General features: G+C 39.2%; 1 protein-coding gene across 1 annotated transcript; it reads right to left on the bottom strand.

The window, feature by feature from the left end:
* Nucleotides 1-21,704: 21,704 nt before the first annotated feature.
* LOC110867878 (uncharacterized protein At2g34160) lies at nucleotides 21,705-23,283 on the bottom strand. Its single transcript, XM_022116931.2, has 5 exons — nucleotides 23,097-23,283; nucleotides 22,492-22,540; nucleotides 22,318-22,380; nucleotides 22,180-22,244; nucleotides 21,705-22,068 (listed from the first exon to the last, which is right to left on the bottom strand). Exons 1-5 carry the CDS (start codon nucleotides 23,211-23,213, stop codon nucleotides 21,952-21,954), a joined length of 411 nt encoding a protein of 136 aa, XP_021972623.1. The 5' UTR covers nucleotides 23,214-23,283; the 3' UTR covers nucleotides 21,705-21,951.
* Nucleotides 23,284-23,582: the final 299 nt, after the last annotated feature.

The following is a 23,582-nucleotide window of genomic DNA, read 5'->3' as shown; positions in this document are numbered from 1 at the left end:
CTTTTAGCTCATGTGGAAAGGCATGTATGTATGTATATGCGTGTGTATGTCTTAGGTATGTATGTAGGTGTGTATGTAGGTAGAACATATATACACGAAAGCGAAAATGTACGAAGATATGTATGTACGTAGATTGTGTGAAGGCATGAAATGAGTATGTATGTATGTATAATGATATAGACGAGTGTATGCATGTATGTAATGTTGTAGGAAAGATATGTACGAATGTATATATGGATGTATGTATGTGAGTACGTATGTAATGTAGATGTGTACGTATGTTTGTATGTAAGCACGTATGTATTGTAGAGGTGTATGTATGTATATGTGCATGTATGTACGTATGTTAGTACGTAGGTAATTATGATTTGGAGACGTTGGGAGTTAATGTTATTAATGGTGTACTTTGAGAATGAAAAGTAATGCAGGTACATCATTGAAGCATCACCGGGAAGTGAATACGCAGATGACATGCTTAAAGCTTGAAAGATGACGAAATGTGTTGTATACGCGAATGAATCTTGTTTATTAATGTGTGCTAATTTTATGTATGTATGTGGTGAATGCAGGTTGTACAGATAATGGGCGATTATCACAAGGATTAGAGATCGAAGATCGAGTCACAAGTTAGATTGTACGGGGACGTTGAATGTAAAATGTAGCAATCATAAGTTATGTTTTTAATTAGTAAATAAGAGGATGACGGGTTTATGAATAAGAGTTATGTTAAAGTTAAAGTTTAAATAAGTTGAGGTATTTATAAAGAAAGAAATTTTATGGTTCGTGTTTTCCGCTGCGACTTTTGTCATGTACGATTTAGGGTGTTACCTATCAAATGGGAATACATTGTTTTCAAGTACATCATAATTTAAACATAATAAAATACTATGCTAAAATGGGTTTCTAGTTCCATCCCAACTTGATTGCTTTATTTCTTGAACATCAACCTGCAATATGTATTAAAATAAAATCAACAAAAGCATGTTGGCGAGTATACAAGTTTTCATACATAGCATAATACGTGTTTAAAATGTTGATCATATCCAAATGTGAATACAACACCATGTTAACAGTATATACTCGAAACGATGTTATATAGGGTGGTCGGAGGTCTCAAGGATTTGGAAACGATCTCGTAATTACGGAAACGCGGGGTGTAAATGGCAGTCAATCCCGTAAACGAGGAAACTTGGCCGGGTTTGGTAACAATAAATCAGTGATTGATAGCCGGAACATAATAGGAATGTTGCTTGTACAAGGAAAGTTGACCGGTGTTGTTGCTGTCACGTTTGGGCGGCAGGAGTAATAGGTTTGAACTGTCAATCAGTATGTAAAAGTAATATGTTTCCTAATATATTCGAATGTGGCATGCCCGACCGAGTGGTTGAGAGTTCGTTTGTAATCGTGTAGGTCGCGAGTTCGAGTCTTATAAGGGGCCGGTTCTCACCCAGGAGACCCCCCTTTTTGTTTCATTTTTTGACTTAACTGAACTAACTGAGTTTTCTAACTCAGTTAGTTGTCTCCTTTGGTAATTACTAACCAGGTTAGACTTAACCAGGTTATTTTCAATGTTATAACGAATTCACTAACCTAGTTAGCTTAAATGTATTAAAATTCAATAAAATTCCTTTTTATTTATTTCCAATACTAACTTATTTAATTAATTAATTTATTTAATTACTATATTTATTTATTTTAACTAATAATATATATTATAATATAATTATTTGATTTAGCCCAAAATCTTGGGTATTTTACCGAATTAGCGTACGAATTCCCGATTTTTGTCTAGTTTAGGGTAATCTCTTGATAATACTTGTTTCGAGAGCCATGATTAGGATATCTTTCAATCGTTTTTACGTGCTTGACATAGTTTAACGTGTTTTCAAGTGTAATATCATAACATAGTATTAAAACAAGCATATGATCAAAACAATGCATTTTTCATTATGATCCAAGTCTCGAAATACAAAATAGGGTAAAATGAGAGTACACTGACTGAAATTAGAAAGTTTAATATGACTTGCTAAAAATAGAAAGTACAAAAATACGAAACGTTACAGGCATTTGATGAGAGTTGTAAGGAGAAGCGTTTTAGTCACTTGTTTTCAAAGGGGATGTAATGCAATGATTCTGCTAGTGGTCGGGCTTCCAATGCTTACACAGGGTGATAAACAACGCTGATATGAACCCAAACCACCTGCTTTATCTTGAGTCGTCGGGAAAACTTTTCCTCAGGGGAGGGTGAGTAGTATTAGTCTGAGTCCATTGTGGTTTGTGAATGTTCCGAATCATCATAGAAGACGTGTCGGGTTCTGCTAGAAGAGTATAAGGATTTTGTTGGTTTGTTTCCAACTCTTCTGAAAGATAAGAATACAACGTTCATGTATCACAAGTAATGACCGATCTAAGGCAGGGAACCTGATTTAGATACACAAATTCATCACCGGTTTCTACAGCACAAGCACATACACAGTTTGTTGGAAGAACCCTACACGTCTTCTGCTAGTTACTTCTTCGATTTCAACAAATCTTTCAAGGTCTTAAGTGATGGACAATTGGTTAAAAGATGTAGAAGAGTTTGTGTAGAGATCTTTACGTACAAATTTGCATCATCCTTACGGTTACAAATGAAGTATTAAAAGATGTTAGTTTCTTGACAATATGGTTTCTCGACAAATGAAGTATTATCTGTCATTGCTGCCTCTTCGGTTGGTAAAAGACATAGGATGGTTTCTAATACAGGCTCTTTTAGATAAGCGTTGGGATTCAAGGGTTTATGAGTAAAAGATGTTAGTTTCTTGACAATATGGTTTCTCGACAAATGAAGTATTATCTGTCCTTGCTTTATTCTCTTTAATCTATTAGAACGATCCTTGTTTTGTCACGTACATGCGTTTAATTCCCAACATCATCTGTTCATCATTGTTCTTGAAGATGAAGATGTAGATGAAGAAACGAGGGTTTATTCTCATTAATCTATTAGAACGATCCTTGACTTGAATTGGTTCAATACCAACTCTTCTGAAAGACAAGAATACAACGTTCATGTATCACAAGGAATGACCGATCTAAGGCAGGAACCTGATTTAGATACACAAATTCATCACCGGTTTCTACAGCACAAGCACATACACTGTTTGTTGGAAGAACCCTACACGTCTTCTGCTAGTTACTCTTTTCTTCGATTTCAACAAATCTTTCACGGTCTTAAGTGATGGACAATTGGTTAAAACATGTAGAAGAGTTTGTGTAGATCATTGTCACGTACATGCGTTTAATTCCCAACATCATCTGTTGATCATTGTTCTTGAAGATGAAGATGAAGATGAAGAAACGGGGGTTTATTCTCATTAATCTATTAGAACGATCATTGACTTGAATTTGTGGATTTCGGTTGGATCAGAAAAACTTAACAAGAGAATCAACTAAAAAAATACAATTGATTACTCGGTCGAATAACCGGTCTGTTAAAGTTGAGCTTCCTGATGCAACTTTCACAGTGGTACCAATGTCCTACTACTACAATCCTTCCAACGCCTGATTCCGATACAACTCTCGATGTTGATGAGTGAAAGAGTTAACATTCTGATTCAGATTCAGGAAGCAGATGTTTATTAGTGTTTTGAGAAACTAACAAGGTAAACCTGAATTTTCAAAATTTTAGATAACTCGCCATGGACTCAGACTCATACTACTAGCAGAAGAACCCGACACGTCTTCTGTGATGATTCGAAACATTCACGAACCACAATGGACTCAGACTCATACTACTAGCAGAAGAACCCGGCACGTCTTCTGTGATGATTCGAAACATTCACGAACCACAATGGACTCAGACTCATACTACTAGCAGAAGAACTCGACACGTCTTCTGTGATGATTCGAAACATTCCAAATGACTAGCAGAAGAACCCGACACGTCTTCTGTGATGATTCGAAACATTCCGAATCGCTGCCGTTTTTTCTCTTCCGGTTACCAGGCCTATCATCTCCGTCTACGTTTGGTTTCAGCTACTGGAGTGAAATATTTGTTAGATACTTACTTGAATCGTTAGTAATGCTAGATGTCATTTTGGCTGAACCACAACTTATTACCATTTTTTACCATGTGTATACGGGTCGTATACTGTTTATACGGCCGTATACGAATGGTAAAAAATGTTTTTACCGATCGTATACTATGTATACGATGATTGTATATGGGTCGTATATTGTTATACGGCCCGTATACTATGGGTAAAAATGGTAAAAAATTGGTTTATTCTCTTTAATCCATTAGAACGATCCTTGTCTTGAGAACCTGATTCTAATTTAAACAATGGAATTTGTGGATCAACAGAAATAACTGAAAATAACTCGCCATTCTCTTGCATCTGTATACGTTGATTGTGGATTTAAGTTCCGAATCACTAGCAGAAGAACCCGACACGTCTTCTGTGATGATTCGAAACATTCCGAATCACTGCCGTTTTTTCTCTTCCGGTTACCAGGCCTATCATCTCCGTCTACAACACAAGTTGTCATTCATAACAACTAAGTGTCTGGAGAAGAGTATGTTGATATAGGAGAGTTGATGCAATTTTACAAACATTTTATCGTGTGTTGTAATTTTAATGAAGCAACACAAGTTCATCACCGGTTTCTACAGCACAAGTTCATCACCGGTTTCTACAGCACAAGTTCATCACCGGTTTCTACAACACAAGTTCATCACCGGTTTCTACAACACAAGTTCATCACCGGTTTCTACAACACAAGTTCATCACCGGTTTATACAGCACAAGTTCATCACCGGTTTCTACAACACAAGTTCATCACCGGTTTCTATAGCACAAGTTCATCATCGGTTTCTTCAACACAAGTTCATCACCGGTTTCTACAGCACAAGTTCATCACCGGTTTCTACAACACAAGCACATACACAAGCAGAAGAACCCGACACGTCCGGTGATTGTTGATACATGGAAAAACAAGGACCATTCACCTCTTTCAACCTACCAAAACACCAAAATCCGTACCGGTGATTGTTTATCCATACTATTCTTCATAGCCATATTCCCACTCACAAGTTGTTGATACTGAGCTTCCTGATACATATCGTTCATAAGAAACTTTTCGTGCACTGAACCTTCAGTTGTGTACTCTTCAATCTTCTTGAGTATTTTTCTAACTTTATGCTTGCATCCACCACAGTGAATATTAACTTTGGGTGAAAGAGTTTGGAAACTGGACGGTAAAAACGAAGTAACTGTTGGAATTTGTGGATTTCGGTTGGTTCAGAAACTTAACAAGAGAAGCAACTAAAAAAATACAATTGATTTCTCTTCATGTTACGGAGAATGTTCTAGAAATTGAAGGAAATGGAAAAGATTTGTTGAAATCAAATTCAACAGAGATAACTTAATACAATCGGTCAAATCACACACTATATAAAGATTACAGAGGTTTTTACCATATGTATACAGGCCGTATACGGTTTATACGGCCGTATACTCTCGGTAAAATTTTTTTTTACCGATCGTATACAATGTATACGAACGATGTATACGGGTCGTATATTGTTATACGGCCCGTATACTATGGGTAAAAAATGGTAAAAATTGGTTTATTCTCTTTAATCTATTAGAACGATCCTTGTTTTGAGAACCTGATTCTGATTTAAACAATGGAATTTGTAGATCAACAGAAATAACTGAAAATAACTCGCCATTCTCTTGCACCTGTGTCCGTCACATGATTGAAGACGTGTCGGGTTCTGCTAGAAGAGTATAAGTATTCTTGGTTCAATACAAACTCTTCTGAAAGACTGGAATACAACGTTCATGTATCACAAGGAATGACCGATCTAAGGCAGAGAACCTGATTTAGATACACAAATTCATCACCGGTTTCTACAGCACAAGCACATACGCAATGAAGTATTAAAAGATGTTAGTTTCTTGACAGTATGGTTTCTCGACAAATGAAGTATTATCTGACATCATCTGTTCATCATTGTGTGAGATTAGCCAAACGAGGATGAAAGATACTCAAACCATCTGATCCCGTTGTTGCAAACTCCTTTAATGTGAGATTCTTCAAGTTTGCACATTTTGAGAAAATACCAATGTGTTTGTCAGCTTCGTCAACACACAAAGTGACATATTGACGTGGAAAAACAAGGACCAGATGTCGATTGTTGAAAGTTTGAACTGATTATTTGTTATCAGGTGAGTTCCAAGCATTTTATCGTGTGTTGTAATTTTAATGAAGCAATGAAGATTGAATATGCACTAGGGTTTTTTCTCTTCCGGTTACCAGACCTATCATTTCCGTCTACGTTTGGTTTCCTCAACGAAGAACCACCAGCCATTATCTGCCCTTTTTCCTTTGGTTTCTGGTTGATTTTGAGGGTGAGGGTTTTGCATTGATTCCTGCGCTCCAATCATCTACTTCCTGAATTGAATCTGAATCTGAAAGTTAACTAGACCCCTCAAGTTGTTATTTGTAACAACTAAGCGTCTGGAGAAGAGTATGTTGATATAGGAGAGTTGAACCTGATACGTCTTCTGTGATGATTCGAAACATTCCGAATAACTAGCAGAACCCGATTGTCACACCCCGATTTCCACGTGTATCACCGGTGGGCCCGGTGGGGATTACCGTGACGTAGTTGGCAACAATATAGTCAAACCACACAATTATATGAATGCACAGCGGAAGCATAAAGATAAATATAATTCAACCATTGATTGTAATATCGAATGTATCACAAATAGTCGAATGGTATCCACAGGGGGATCAAAATAATAAAAAGTATTGTTCAACAGACAAGGCATCAAAAGCTTGCGAGACTCTTTAAGATGCTAAGGAGCTATAGCCAGCCGATTATGTTTAGTACCTGCAGTTAATCTTTTTGGGAAAATACGTCAGTTTACACTGGTAAATACATTCAACCGACACTTTTGTAAAATGTTTATTAAAATTGATTTGAATGCACAAGGCACAAACTCTTTATAACTTGGGATAATTTATAATTAAATCTTGTAAAGAATTACATGCTTGCTATGCGTTCGGTCGCCCGGGTCGTGCCGGGTTAAAGTTTAATAGACACACCACATAGCGTAAAACCGAGGTGGGTAAACCAACGGTTACACCTTTAATTAATATAGACACAATGCCGGGTGTACGCCTACACCCGGATGTCGAGGTCGTGGCCATTTCGTAAAATGATGCCAAGGATATCTGGGACATGGTCATTAAGCCCCCAAAGGCGTTAAGCCAACAAAACAAGTTTTTAAACGGGTCACATTGATAATACCCAACTACAAATGAGTTGGGGTCAATTGCCCGACCAAGCGGTATTTTAGATACCGTACCCCAAGCCCGTAATACGGAAAATAAGTTAAAAGTATTTACCTTTGCAAGTATAGTCCTTAATTGATTAAATCACAGATATCTTTTACTGGGCTCCTATTCTGGAACGAAGGTTTTAAAATAACCTATTAGAATCCTAACGGGTCTTTATATTAGCTGTAGCCTAGACCGGTCAGTTTCAAAGGATAGATACGGTTTAATCGCGTGAAAGGCGAAAACCGGGAATGGAATGTGATTCTGACCCAACAAGTTTGAAGGCTTGTTTTATATGGGTTTAATATTCACACTCTGGATTTTGGGGTCAAAACAATATGGTTTGACCCTTATCGGCTAATTTATGTAAACTAGTTACATAAGCCGAACCGTGCGCGCAAAAGGCGCAACGGGTAACCGCAAGAGTCCTACACTGTTTTTCCTAAGTCAATATACTTTAAAGAGGTTGTGGTATCAGTAGGATACCTTCCATAATGCCCGTAACGAGTTTAAGTTGATCTTATGCCCCGTAGGGGTATTTCGGTCTTTTTAAAGATTAAAAGGAGGTTTTTAGAGTTCTACAGGAAATCTGAGTTTCCCGAACAGTTTATAAAGTCTAAAATACTTTATTTATTATTTAAAATCAGTAGTAACTGGAATCGGGTCAAAAGACCTTGTAGAACTCAAGTTATGGCCGAAAAGGGCATATTCGGTATTTACCGAACCGTAACCATAACCGCAGGTCATGAGCAGGTTAAAAATAATTAAAAATCCTTAAAAATCCCAAAATATTATTTTACAACAGTCGGTAAAAGTTTTTGTGTCGAAATCTGGGTTTAGATAGGCGTTATGCTAATTGCGCTATTAAATTATTAAAGTTCCGTAATTTGCGCTATTTAGCATAACTCTTATTCTGGACCTTGGATTGACATGAAATTTTAGGGACATGTTTAGAAATCAGTAACTAAGGTTATGATTCCTTCACATGTCCGAAATTCTCGTTTTAATTTAAAAAGGGCGTTACGGTCAACTTTTAAGCAATTAACGGAAACGCGTAAAAGACTCGGACAAACAACGAACCGGTCACAGAGGGTTATACCATCATGTAACCTGGTCCTAAGAGAGTCCTAAGGCATATCTAAATCGAACTTAAACGGGTCAGAACTGAAGTCAAAGCAAAAGTCAAACTTTTGCGATATTCGGCTCCGAACCGGGTCAATATAGCAAATGGCCGGATCAAACAAGCTTAGACGTGCTAAAATACTTACTATCATGTTTTATGAGTGTTCAAACAGGTTACATACCATCTACATTACAGATTATATGTAAAATCGCAAAATAGCTTTCTGTTGACTTTTTCTAAGCATGTTTGACTCGACATTTGAACTAGTTAGAGTGGTGATCAGGGGGAACTCTTTTAAGGGTTTATTACCCACATAAATACCAACTTATAACTACTTTCAATTCGAGATATGACTGAGCCATTGTAGACTAATCTCGAAGTCAAACCGTAGTTACGACGGTTTGAGTTTTAGCTACATAACTAAGCAAAAACTAACCACAAAGGATTGAACAAACTTACAGAAGCTAGATGCACGATTATGGGTGTTAGGAGGATGCTTGGGAACTCCAGAAATGATCAGTAGTGCAAGAGAAGAGGTGTGAGGATCTTACTTGCACAATGTGGCCTTTTATAGCCATTTTGATCCATTGTGATCATGACAATAAGGCCTAAGATGGGTTCTAGATCATTTACATGTGTCCCCTGGTGCTAAAACATGATTAGGGGTCGCCCATATCTTTGGAAAGATCCTCCATTTAATGTTTTACCGTTTACAACAGCCAACAGCCAAGCTGCTGTCGCTGGGCGTCGCTTACGGACCGCATGGCTGGGGCCTTGCGGTCCGTAAGCCTGTGGCGGAAAACTTTTACCCCTTCACCCTCCTTACGGTCCGTAAGGCATGAACCTTACGGTTCGTAAGCGATCATCAGTGGCAAAAATTTAACCTTTCATTATCTGAATGGTCAACTTGCATTAATAATAGTTGGGTGGCTGGTCTTTTACCCATACTTGACCAGATGCATACCCCATTATGAAATATGGGCTTGCAAAATGGAATGGGCTCATGTCTCATTATTTGTTACATTATTTTCATAAGACCCCATTTAATATCTTAGGTACTTTTAATTATTGTTAATGACCTGATTAAGATTAAGTGCTTATAATTTGCTTGGGGGTCTCGGGATTTAAAATAACGGAGTCGCTCAGAGGTATAAAATTTAACATGTCGACATATTCGAAAATCCTACCGCATATCTTAATTAAATCCGGGTTCAATCGACAAAGGCTTCTCCACAAACTTCAAGCTCTCGTCTATATGCACATCTGTATGAGGTATCACCAATGATTCATCAGCGAAGCACTTCTTAAGATTGCAGATGTGGAACACATTGTGAATTCCATTGAGCTCTTCTTGTAAGTTCAACTTATAGGCAACTGACCCGACACGTTCGATAACCTCGAAAGGTCCTATGTATCTCGGGCTCAGCTTGCCCTTCTTACTGAAACGCATCACCCCCTTCCAAGGCGATACTTTAAGTAATACCTTTTCACCTACTTCGAAGTGAAAATCCTTACGCTTTGGATAGGCGTAACTTTTCTGCCTATCACGGGCAGCTTTGAGACGCTCTTGAATCTGGACAATCTTGTCCATTGTTTCGAAGACTATCTCTGGTCCTGATAATTGGACCTCTCCAACTTCCGCCCAACAAACAGGCGATCTACACTTTCTACCGTATAATGCCTCGAAAGGCGCGGCCTTTATGCTGGTATGGTAGCTATTGTTGTAGGAGAATTCGATTAGTGGTAGGTTCTTATCCCAACTACCACCTAAATCGATAGCACATGCACGCAGCATGTCTTCTAACGTTTGAATAGTACGCTCACTCTGACCGTCTGTCTGAGGATGGTAAGCCGTACTAAAATTCAAGCGTGTGCCCAAAGATTGCTGGAAGCTTTTCCAGAAATGAGACATGTACCTAGTATCTCGATCAGAGATAATAGACACAGGTATGCCGTGTAAGGCTACAATCTTAACGTATAACTGAGCTAACATGTCGGAGCTATACGTCTCCTTGATGGGTAAGAAATGAGCTGACTTAGTCAGTCTATCGACTATAACCCATGTTGTGTCATTTCCTTTCCTCGTCTTGGGTAACTTGGTAATAAAATCCATAGTTACACATTCCCACTTCCATTCAGGAAGTTCAGGCTGTTGTAGCAAGCCAGACGGCTTTTGATGCTCAGCCTTGACTTGCGCACAAGTTAAACATTTGGCTACATAAGCGGCTACAGACTTTTTCAAGCCTATCCACCAATAATTTGCCTTTAGATCCTGATACATTTTATCTGCTCTAGGATGGACAGAATATTTGGAACTATGGGCTTCCTGGAGGATAACATCTCGTAGTCCTCCATAAATTGGAACCCATATTCGCCCATTCAATCGTAAAATTCCATCCTTGCTAAGAGTTAACTGCTCCTCAGTCACTCCCAGCTTCTCCTTAGGATAGTTAGCTTCCAACACAGCTTCTCTCTGTGCAGCTAACACCCTTTCAATCAGATTATTTTTTACTTCGATGCTCTTAGCATTGATTCGGATGGGTTTCATCCTTTCTTTTCTACACAGGGCATCAGCGACTACATTCGCCTTGCCGGGATGATATCTGATTTCACAATCATAATCATTTAAGGTTTCCATCCAACGGCGTTGCCTCATGTTTAATTCCTTCTCATTAAACAGATGTTGAAGGCACTTGTGATCTGAATAGATCACAAACTTGATTCCGTACAGATAATGCCTCCACAGTTTTAGTGCGAACACAACGGCACCCAACTCCAAGTCATGGGTGGTGTAATTCTTTTCGTGCACCTTTAACTGTCTCGACGCATAGGCAATAACCTTGCCTTTTTGCATGAGCACACACCCCATGCCAATGTGTGACGCGTCACAGTAAATCACGAACTCTTCGGTACCTTCCGGTAGTGTCAACACAGGGGCGTTGCTTAGCTTTTGCTTTAAAATATCAAAGGACTCTTGCTGCTTAAGGCCCCAAACAAACTTTTCCTTCTTCTTGGTCAAGGAGGTTAAGGGCGCAGCAATCCTTGAAAAATTTTCAATGAATCTCCTGTAGTATCCTGCTAACCCCAGGAAACTACGAATTTCGGTAGGCATCTTTGGCTCTTGCCAATTCATGACAGCCTCTACTTTAGCGGGATCCACCTGGATACCACGCTCGCTGACGACGTGTCCTAGAAATTGGACTGCTCGTAGCCAGAATTCGCACTTGGAGAATTTGGCATAGAGTTTCTCCTGATGTAGCAGCTTGAGAATACAGCGAAGGTGTTTCTCATGGTCAGCTTTGTTCTTCGAGTATATAAGAATGTCGTCGATGAAAACGATGACGAATTTGTCCAAGTACGGCTTGCAGACGCGATTCATGAGATCCATGAACGCAGCCGGTGCATTTGTGAGCCCAAAAGGCATCACTAGGAACTCGTAGTGACCGTAACGAGTCCTAAATGTTGTTTTATATACGTCTTCATCTCTGACTTTCAGTTGATGATAGCCTACCTCAAATCGATCTTCGAAAAGTAACTTGCCCCTTGTAATTGATCGAACAAATCGTCGATCCTCGGCAAGGGATATTTATTCTTTATCGTGACCTTGTTAAGTTCGCGATAGTCGATGCACAGACGCATCGATCCGTCCTTCTTTTTAACAAACAGGACAGGTGCTCCCCAGGGAGATGAACTAGGTTTGATGAAACCTTTCTCTAACAGTTCATCCAGCTGAGTCCTCAACTCCTTCATTTCTGTTGGTGCTAGCCTGTAAGGTGCTCTTGCAATAGGAGCCGCGCCAGGGACGATATCGATCCTGAATTCCACTTGCCTATCTGGTGGCAAACCAGGTAGATCTTCGGGAAAAACTTCTGGATATTCCGAAATGACGGGAATGTCTTCTATCTTCGGTTTGGGCTCTTCAATAATCACCTGTGCCATGTAGATGACACAGCCTCTTTTCAAACATCTTGAAGCCTTGAGCATAGTTACGTTCTCGGGCAATCCATACTACGTATCTCCTCGAATGGTAAGCGATTCACCAGTCGGAGTCTTTAGCACTATATGTTTTCTGTTGCAGACGATCTGGGCCTGGTTGTGAGATAACCAATCCATACCCAGAACTATGTCAAAACCAGCCAGTTTAAAGGGAAGTAGAGATAGAGGAAAAGAGTGGTTCTTAATGGATATCACACATCCATCTAGTATAGTGGAGACGGTTTCTACTGTGCCATCTGCTAGCTCTACCTCGTAATTCACATTTAAGGTTTTGACAGGCATATTCAGCAATTTGCAAAATTTTTGGTCTACAAAGGACTTATCAGCGCCTGAATCAAAAAGTACTCTTGCAAAGATATTATTTACGAGAAAAGTACCTGTGATTACGTTATCGTCTTGCAAAGCTTCCTTCACATCCATCTTGAAGACTCTTGCATTATTCTTTTTGGCTTCTTCCGGCTTCTTGGCGTATTAGGGGCAGTTGCTTTTAATGTGCCCCTTCTCATTGCAGTTATAGCAGGTCACATCTTTTATCTTCTTGCAGTCCACAGTCTTGTGGTCCTTGGACTTGCACAGTCCACAAGCATACGACTTCGACTGGGACTGTGAGTTTGACCCGAGCCTACACTTCCCAAAGTGATACTTCTGGCAGTTTTTGCACTTGGGCTTTTCTCCAGATTGTTGCCCATCTTTCCTCGACTCTGACCCTCTCTTGTTATCACCGTTCCCACGGTGTTTCTTGCCTGACCTTCGTGAGGTATCGTCCTCACGCTTCCTCTTCTCGGCTTCTTTGTTCCTCAGCGACCGTTGCCGGACCGCATCCTGAGTGAGGGACAAAGATAAGTCGGTCACAGATCTGAAGGTCGTTGGCCGAGAGGCCTTCACGCTTGCCTTAATCTCGGGGGCTAACCCACCGATGAAACGAGCGATTCTCCTTGGCTCCGGGGTTACCAGATATGGGACCAACCGAGACATCGTGTTGAAGCTCGTTTGGTAAGCTTGGCAGTCAAGGTTTGTCATCACCAACGATACAAAGTCGGATTCTATCTTTTCCACCTCATGTTGAGGGCAGTAATTTTCTTTGATGAGAGAAATGAATTCTTCCCATGTCATGCTGTATAGAACAGCTTTTCCCGAGGCCTGAACCAGCGCCCTCCACCAAGCCAGGGCCTCGCCCTTAAACGATTGCGACACAAACTTTACCACGTCCCTTTCCGCACAGCCACTGATGTCCACCACGGTGTCCATCTCATCCAGCCACGTCATACAATCGACTGCGCCTTTCTCCCCAGTGAAGTCTCGGGGTTTACAAGACACGAAGTACTTGTAGGTGCAGCCCCTGGCACGGGATGCATCAGTATACTCCCTTTCACGACGAACACTGTTTTCATTGGACGAGTGATTATCGTCGTCCTTTTTGGGCTTGGACAGTGGTTTGCTGTGGGATTTTGAGTGTGTTTTCGGCTTGGAGAGTGGTTTGGATACGGTTCTGCTCCGAGATTCGGTATATTGTCGATCTAGAGCTGCCTGAACAGCGTTGTCGACAAGAGCTTTTAATTGAGCGCCCGTTAAATGTACTTGGGCGTTATCATATTCGTCTTCACTCATATGACTATTTTCTCCATTAGGATCCACCATTGGTAACTTGAATCTGTTACAGAAGATAACGAAAATTTTATTTAGGAGTTTATTATTGAATTGTCTTTTATGGCAATTCATTAACCATGGTAACAAAGACCATATCTGGTTAATTTGTTACTCACTTTTATTTAGGATTTGAACATACTTATCCTAATTACAAATAATATTGCTAGTGGCATAAAAGCCTAGTCACGAGGACGTTATTATAATATTAGCCGAGATTACAGAGAATCAAGGTATGAAGGTTTGAACCGTAGTTCTTTTACCCCTTTCAGACAGGGAGTCATAGACCGCCACTGTCTTTTGTCTTATATGACAATAATTATGGCCCATAGGCACTACATCTCTAATGGATGTTTAATAAGGTTGGCCCGTAGGCACTACATCGCTAATGGATGTTTAACAAGCGATCACCTTTATTGATGATTTAACCCATGATTTACAAATCATTAATTTGGGCTTTGGAATCCTTTAAAGGATTCTTGTATAAGAATGACGTGTGCGATTTTAACGAATCACATCTGCCATGATTGTTAACATGTTTACAGAGGTTAACAGAGAAGCTGAATCTTTTAATCAGGTCTTACCATCTTGGCCGGATCTTATAAAGACACATGGCTAGGTTTCACTCTTAAGATTCTTTATTTAGGCAGATTTAATTTAAAAGGAATGATTTTGATTTATTTCATATATAGTAATAACAAAAATGAAATTATAACATAATATTCCATAACTTCAAATACGATTACACGCTGCCCTAAACGGGACTTTTAAACAAGTACATTCCTACATAGAGGTTAATAAAGAGACAAGTCCACGCAGGGACTAATACAAGATAAGTGTCCACGCAGGGACTAAAGGATAAGTCCACGTAGGGACTGAAATACGATAAACGTCCACGCAGGGACTTATTTAAAATAGACATTACATTAGAACATATATAAGGACTAATGGTCACGTTTCTTCTTCTTGCCTTTCAACAGGTTCGCTAGACCCTTAAGGAATCCCCTGTTGTTCTTTCGTTCTTCCTCGAAATCCCGTTCCACACGCGTTAAGCGGTGGAGGATTTCTTCTTGTTCGGGCGGAGAAAAACGTGGTTGTGGCGCCGGTTGCGAAACTGGAGGTCTAGGAGGTGCTGGATACCCATGAGCTGAGTAGTCCGGTATCCCCATGTTTCCAAAAGCTCCGTCGGGATAGCGGGCATTATACCTAGCCGCTATCACATATGGGTCGCGATCATAGTTGTAATTGTAATGTGCGTGCGACGATGGTTCGAACGGATTGTATGCCGCTGGACCCGTGTATGCAGGTATTGGGTGGTCATACCCAAATGGTGGCGAAGATGGTGCAATTGGTGCTAAGTTCGCCTCCTGTACTGGACTTGAAGGTCCTTCTTCAGGTACTGACGGATAGTGACTAGCACTAGAGTGGCGAGGGGTGTTGAAATGAAATTCCCCTCCTCGGGTAGACATCCGTGCGCCTGATTTTCTTCGCCTTGGCGGATCTGGAACTACTGGTTGAACCGGTGGCGGTGGTGGTGGCGTAACTGCCACGAAACGTGGATCCTTGGAGGGATCTTGTTGTTGTTGCTGCTCGTGTTGCGATGTCTGATGGGAGGGTGTGAAGTACCACTCGTGCTGGTTGAACAGCGCTTGAAAACTATCTGGCCCTTGATAAGGTGTGCCATGAAAAGAAGATCCATCAGAGATCTCGATAGGATGTGTGGGCGTACCACGAGTAGGTTCTATGGGATCTGTGTCCTCATCCATATGGTCTTCCGAGAAGTGATCCTGTGGTCCTAACGGGACAAGGCCTGCAGGTTCCTGAATGTAATCTGCTGGGTTAAACTGACCTCTGAAGTAAGGAGTGGGATCATCAAAAGCACGGTGCGATACCGAACGCTGCAGAGTCATGTAGGAGGGTTGAGGGTTATTGGGATCATTTTCGGAATATGGCCCGAACGAGTGACGGTACGATGGCGTCGAGCTATGAGAGGTAGAATGTCGAGCAGGTTCAAAAAGGTCTCTTCGTCTTTGTGGTTCTTCACTCCTTGTGGTCGAAGGAGCTCGCGTATTCGAAGGTCCAGCTTCGTGATCGTGGTGAGTAATGATTGTTCCTCTGCCTCTTCTTCCCCTTCCTCTTCCTCGGAAAATTACAGGTGGCATATTTCCTGCTTTTAAATCTTTAAATAATAATAATAATAAAAAGACAAACTGGAATAATAATTCGAATTTGTCCTATGTTCTTGTCTAGACTCAAGTATGTGCAATTGTGTCACTGAGATTAAACACATTAGGATAGTGTTTAATTCACTCAATGTTGGCTCTAATACCAACCTGTCACACCCCGATTTCCACGTGTATCACCGGTGGGCTCGGTGGGGGATTACCGTGACGTAGTTGGCAACAATATAGTCAAACCACACAATTATATGAATGCACAGCGGAAGCATAAAGATAAATATAATTCAACCATTGATTGTAATATCGAATGTATCACAAATAGTCGAATGGTATCCACAGGGGGATCAAAATAATAAAAAGTATTGTTCAACAGACAAGGCATCAAAAGCTTGCGAGACTCTTTAAGATGCTAAGGAGCTATAGCCAGCCGATTATGTTTAGTACCTGCAGTTAATCTTTTTGGGAAAATACGTCAGTTTACACTGGTAAATACATTCAACCGACACTTTTGTAAAATGTTTATTAAAATTGATTTGAATGCACAAGGCACAAACTCTTTATAACTTGGGATAATTTATAATTAAATCTTGTAAAGAATTACATGCTTGCTATTCGTTCGGTCGTCCGGGTCGTGCCGGGTTAAAGTTTAATAGACACACCACATAGCGTAAAACCGAGGTGGGTAAACCAACGGTTACACCTTTAATTAATATAGACACAATGCCGGGTGCACGCCTACACCCGGATGTCGAGGTCGTGGCCATTTCGTAAAATGATGCCAAGGATATCTGGGACATGGTCATTAAGCCCCCAAAGGCGTTAAGCCAACAAAACAAGTTTTTAAACGGGTCACATTGATAATACCCAACTACAAATGAGTTGGGGTCAATTGCCTGACCAAGCGGTATTTTAGATACCGTACCCCAAGCCCGTAATACGGAAAATAAGTTAAAAGTATTTACCTTTGCAAGTATAGTCCTTAATTGATTAAATCACAGATATCTTTTACTGGGCTCCTATTCTGGAACGAAGGTTTTAAAATAACCTATTAGAATCCTAACGGTCTTTATATTAGCCGTAGCCTAGACCGGTCAGTTTCAAAGGATAGATACAGTTTAATCACGTGAAAGGCGAAAACCGGGAATGGAATGTGATTCTGACCCAACAAGTTTGAAGGCTTGTTTTATATGGGTTTAATATTCACACTCTGGATTTTGGGGTCAAAACAATATGGTTTGACCCGTATCGGCTAATTTATGTAAACTAGTTACATAAGCCGAACCGTGCGCGCAAAAGGCGCAACGGGTAACCGCAAGAGTCCTACACTGTTTTCCTAAGTCAATATACTTTAAAGAGGTTGTGGTATCGGTAGGATACCTTCCATAATGCCCGTAACGAGTTTAAGTTGATCTTATGCCCCGTAGGGGTATTTCGGTCTTTTTAAAGATTAAAAGGAGGTTTTTAGAGTTCTACAGGAAATCTGAGTTTCCCGAACAGTTTATAAAGTCTAAAATACTTTATTTATTATTTAAAATCAGTAGTAACTGGAATCGGGTCAAAAGACCTTGTAGAACTCAAGTTATGGCCGAAAAGGGCATATTCGGTATTTACCGAACCGTAGCCATAACCGCAGGTTATGAGCAGTTTAAAAAATAATTAAAAATCCTTAAAAATCCCAAAATATTATTTTACAACAGTGGCTAAAAGTTTTTGTGTCGAAATCTGGGTTTAGATAGGCGTTATGCTAATTGCGCTATTAAATTACTAAAGTTACGTAATTTGCGCTATTTAGCATAACTCTTATTCTGGACCTCGGATTGACATGAAATTTTAGGGACATGTTTAGAAATCAGTAACTAAGGTTATGATTCCTTCACATGTCCGATATTCTCGTTTTAATTTTAAAAGGGCGTTACGGTCAACTTTTAAGCAATTAACGGAAACGCGTAAAAGACTCGGACAAACAACGAACCGGTCACAGAGGGTTATACCATCATGTAACCTGGTCCTAAGAGAGTCCTAAGGCATATCTAAATCGAACTTAAACGGGTCAGAACTGAAGTCAAAGCAAAAGTCAAACTTTTGTGATATTCGGCTCCGAACCAGGTCAATATAGCAAATGGCCGGATCAAACAAGCTTAGACGTGCTAAAATACTTACTATCATGTTTTATGAGTGTTCAAACAGGTTACATACCATCTACATTACAGATTATATGTAAAATCGCAAAATAGCTTTCTGTTGACTTTTTCTAAGCATGTTTGACTCGCCATTTGAACTAGTTAGAGTGGTGATCAGGGGGAACCCTTTTAAGGGTTTATTACCCACATAAATACCAACTTATAACTACTTTCAATTCGAGATATGACTGAGCCATTGTAGACTATTCTCGAAGTCAAACCGTAGTTACGACGGTTTGATTTTTAGCTAAATAACTAAGCAAAAACTAACCACAAAGGATTGAACAAACTTACAGAAGCTAGATGCACGATTATGGGTGTTAGGAGGATGCTTGGGAACTCCAGAAATGATCAGTAGTGCAAGAGAAGAGGTGTGAGGATCTTACTTGCACAATATGGCCTTTTATAGCCATTTTGATCCATTGTGATCATGACAACAAGGCCTAAGATGGGTTCTAGATCATTTACATGTGTCCCCTGGTGCTAAAACATGATTAGGGGTCGCCCATATCTTTGGAAAGATCCTCCATTTAATGTTTTACCGTTTACAACAGCCAACAGCCAAGCTGCTGTCGCTGGGCATCGCTTACGGACCGTATGGCTGGGGCCTTGCGGTCCGTAAGCCTGTGGCGGAAAACTTTTACCCCTTCACCCTCCTTACGGTCCGTAAGGCATGAACCTTACGGTCCGTAAGCGATCATCAGTGGCAAAAATTTAACCTTTCATTATTTGAATGGTCAACTTGCATTAATAATAGTTGGGTGGCTGGTCTTTTACCCATACTTGACCAGATGCATACCCCATTATGCAATATGGGCTTGCAAAAAGGAATGGGCTCATGTCTCATTATTTGTTACATTATTTTCATAAGACCCCATTTAATATCTTAGGTACTTTTAATTATTGTTAATGACCTGATTAAGATTAAGTGCTTATAATTTGCTTGGGGGTCTCGGGATTTAAAATAACGGAGTCGCTCAGAGGTATAAAATTTAACATGTCGACATATTCGAAAATCCTACTGCATATCTTAATTAAATCCGGGTTTATATTATTTTTGTTGTATTTGACACGTGTCATTTATTTATTGGGCACAAAAATTCGAGGTGTTACACCGATCCACTTACATTCGAATAACGCTGAGAATCCACAACGCTTATGGCCAGATTCTTTCCTTTAATCTTGGCAAAATCAATGTCTGCTTGTTTTATTATCACGAAAGTACTGAACAACCGAGATAGACACAATAACAACGGTCTATTTGCTTCGTCCACTAGAACTATATGTGTATGCATTCTTTTGGTAGTTAACAACGCTAATTAGAAAAAAATCTGTAAAATTAATCATATCGAATGCTATAACAGGATGGATGTGACACACACAGATAGATAAGCTGTCACAGTTGTCAATACTGTTTGTCGGGTTTCCAATGCTCACATAGGGTGATAAACAACGCTGATACGAACATATGTTTTTCGAAATAGGCTTTGTTCTTGGTTTAATGAAGTTACACGTAACATCTACTTATATTCAGATTTAAACAATGCCCGCCTCAACTGAGATAACGAACATCCATCAAGCTCAAAAAGAAAACTTGTGTTTCCCATAGTCACAAAAGATTGCGGTTTGTATTTCGCATAGCCACCGTTTCCGTAGTAAAAAACGGTTGCGGTTTGTATTTCGCATAGCCACCGTTTCCGTAGTAAAAGACGGTTGGGTTTGCACATTCAATCTTCAATACTTCATTAAAATACCACTAGTAGAAGAACCCGACACGTCTTCATGTTACGGAGAATGTTCTACAAATTGAAGGAAAAGGAAAAGATTTGTTGAAATCGAATTTGACAACTATGACAGCTTATTAAAAGTAGCAATCACCTCCAATCATTTCCTGGTCAAATCACACACTATAAAGTTTAAAGTTATCGTGTGTTGTAGTTTGGAAAGATGATCGAACAGAGATCTGAATAACAAACTGTGGAGAACTTGTTTGTGTCGGGTTCTTCTGCTAGTTACTTGATCAACGGACTGATCGGTAACGTTACTCTACTTGTGCTCCGATTTAAGCGGCGTGTTCCGATCAACGTTGTTTAAAGGTGATGAAGAGTTTAGAAACCCTAAAATGATGGTGCTTTTACGGGAAAAAACGTTATAATTGAAAAACATCCATCTATACGGCCCGTATACATTTGCTAAACATCAAAAACCTCAGAAATAAATCCATTGAGCCGTATACTTTTTATAAATCGTATACACTTGTATACGGCTCGTATAACTATATACGGGCCGTATATAATAAAACAAAAAAAAAACATTCTCTGCGCATTTTCCTATTCAAAAACATTCTATACGGGCCGTATATTTTGTATACGGCCCGTATACACTAGGGATGTGAAAATAAAATCTAGGGGGTGTGGAAATAAGGGGGGCAAAAAGGAAATTGCAACAAACATTTAATTCTTAAAACAATTCAAATTTTGGCTCCAACAGAAAAACTAGGTATCAGTATGGCTAGCAAAAATATAATAATAATTTGATATTCACATATATTTTAGGTTATTTGATTTTGTACTAGTTATTAACTTGATTTTTGTGTAAGCAAGTTGATAGACATCAGAATATCATCATAACTTTGTACGTTAAGTGGCGGGTCCATGAAGATTTCCACCGGGTTTCTTTTGGTAGATTTTCACTAATTTTTTTCCAAATCACATAAGGTTTCCACTAATTTTTGTTCCCATTTTTTCAAAGCAAGTGGGTTCCCGGGAACCCCTAAAACATCCCTGGATCCGCTCTGTGTGCGTTTCTAATAACATTGTATTTTTAAATATTGTACTAGTTAACTTGATTTTTGTGTAAATCAAATTGATAGACATCAGAATATCATCGTTACACCCATATAAAAGTTGATGTGTCCAGGGAGGAAGTACATGTGGCATGAGAACCTATAGCACTTGTTTTTTCTACTAGAATCAAAGTAGTTTCCTAATACATCAACAAGCAAAATTTGGTTTCTCTTTCCACATTTCTCTGCTACACACAACTTCTATGGATGAAGCAGACTCATACTGTGGCCTATGGGTTAGAAAAAATATGTTGCAACATCAATATCTTTGACTTGTATTCAGTATTATAGAACCAAGCATATGAATATTATCAAATATCAAAGAGTTCATGAGAGAGTATGTGAAGAAGAATATCATTTAGGCATTTCACAGACTTGAAAACTTGAACATATATCAAGTGTTATGAATGAATGGAAGACATTTGCAATCATATATAGTCTTTAGTTTTTACACAGGCATAGTATACACTGCTCAATCTTGAGCAAGACCAATGGCTTGATGTGGACTCAAAACACAAATGTAACATATTAACATAATGTTTTGACTACAACCTTGAATCTTTGGGGCACATCAAGCTAGGATAGGAAACACAAAACACACTATAATTACGGCATGCATCTCTAGCTATGAGGAAAGTAACATTCATGATCCTAGTCTTGTTTTTTTTCTTCCTTGTTAGCAACTCCTGCTTCCTTCTCGCGTGCTTGAGCACTCGGGGGAGTTGCCATTGACGCATACTTCTCAGTCTTCCCCAATACAATCTCGATCTAAATCTCAGTTTGAAAGAGAAATTAGACCGACACATAATCAAATGCATGTTAGCATATATCAATATTTGATGGTTCATTTAGCATCTATTTATACTATGTCAAACTTACCCTGGCCTTTTGAATTAGTCGGCCCCGTGTTTCATCCTTCATACCGATGGTGGACGTCACGACCTCTGTCAAAAGCGTATTGTTATTATCGACAAGTGATATATGATTTGAAATACGAATAGGGACATGGATACATACTTTTCTCAACAGCAAGTCCATTGTTCTTGAGTATCTCAGCTACTGTAACAACTGTAGTAATTGCTATAGCAAAGTGAAAGAATAAAGTTTTGTTTATAGATATATATTGTTATATATGATATTGTTTATGAGAAAATGAAATAAGATTATTGATACTAGAGAGAGAGGTTGTACCCATGCCCAAAGCCGAGAGCTCAACTTCATCATGTTGTTGAATGTACCTCTACAACACAATTACCATACAGACAAATGTATAACATAGATGGATGCAAATAAACTCATAAATTATATGTAAAAACCGAGCCCAAGGTCTAATTCATCACGAAAATTTATTTGAATTATTGTAGTTTTGTAATCTAATCTTAACTTCTTGAATTTATAATTTGTTTCTTTTTTTACTTTTCAGGAATTAAAAAAAAAAACTAGTGTCATTTGTTTAAAAAAATAATTATTTTTAACGACGAATTACACAGTGTAATTTGACGAATTACACAGTGTAATTTCGCCGGTTAAATTAAAGGATCTCGCTGGTAACCCATCTGGCACTTTTGACCACCTTACAAAAAGTTGCCCGCGATCCCTGTAAGGAGTATGTTTGTGATCCCTCGGTAATATCTGTTAGTAATTTGTCACAAATGACGTTACCAAAAGCCATATTTTTGCCGGATTATCGATAGATTTGGCCATCGGTGACACTTCTTCCGCATTTCGTGAACAAACGCATGCATGATTACAAAACAATGTTAATGAAAATCCAATACAACGTAAGTAAGAGATACCTTTGCAAGATTGACATAAAAGAAAAGAGGTTTTTTTGTGTTAGAGACTTGAATCCGGTTCTTCTTGGGATGTTCGGGGCTCGTGAGAACAGGAGCGATGGCAGTTTCAGTGGTCATATTTGCTTGGAATAACTGGTCTCTAAGAGACAATGTATACGTATTTGTTGTAAGTATATATCTATATTTACTGCCTCTCTCCCTCTCTCTCGATCTCTTATGTATTATACAGTTGGTACTTGTGGTCGTAGAACCGTATCAAGTGTTAGAAAATGGTGCATATATACACCTTAAGAAATCTTGAATTTAGAGGGCCATTTTTGTGTCCGAATGAGTGGTTGTACGAAATTATTGCTATGTCGCATGTTTATATTAAATTCTATCTATTTGTATCACCATGGCTACTTATTCGCAAAACTCATGGTTGAAGGGAATAAATTATTGTGCATCTCTAATTTGTATTATAGAATCTGTATTAATTTTGATCTA

This window comes from Helianthus annuus, chromosome 7 (assembly GCF_002127325.2).
Source record: "Helianthus annuus cultivar XRQ/B chromosome 7, HanXRQr2.0-SUNRISE, whole genome shotgun sequence".
Taxonomy (NCBI): Eukaryota; Viridiplantae; Streptophyta; class Magnoliopsida; order Asterales; family Asteraceae; genus Helianthus; species Helianthus annuus.
This window is presented reverse-complemented; position numbering and strand designations above follow the sequence as displayed.

Bases quoted from the DNA above. Each gene is read 5' to 3' on its own strand.
- LOC110867878 (XM_022116931.2), bottom strand. From the start codon at position 23,213: ATGACCACTGAAACTGCCATCGCTCCTGTTCTCACGAGCCCCGAACAT. The intron at 22,381-22,491 runs GTACAACCTCTC...ACTTTGCTATAG, and splicing joins GCTCTCGGCTTTGGGCATGG to CAATTACTACAGTTGTTACA. The intron at 22,069-22,179 runs GTAAGTTTGACA...ACTGAGATTTAG, and splicing joins GACTAATTCAAAAGGCCAGG to ATCGAGATTGTATTGGGGAA.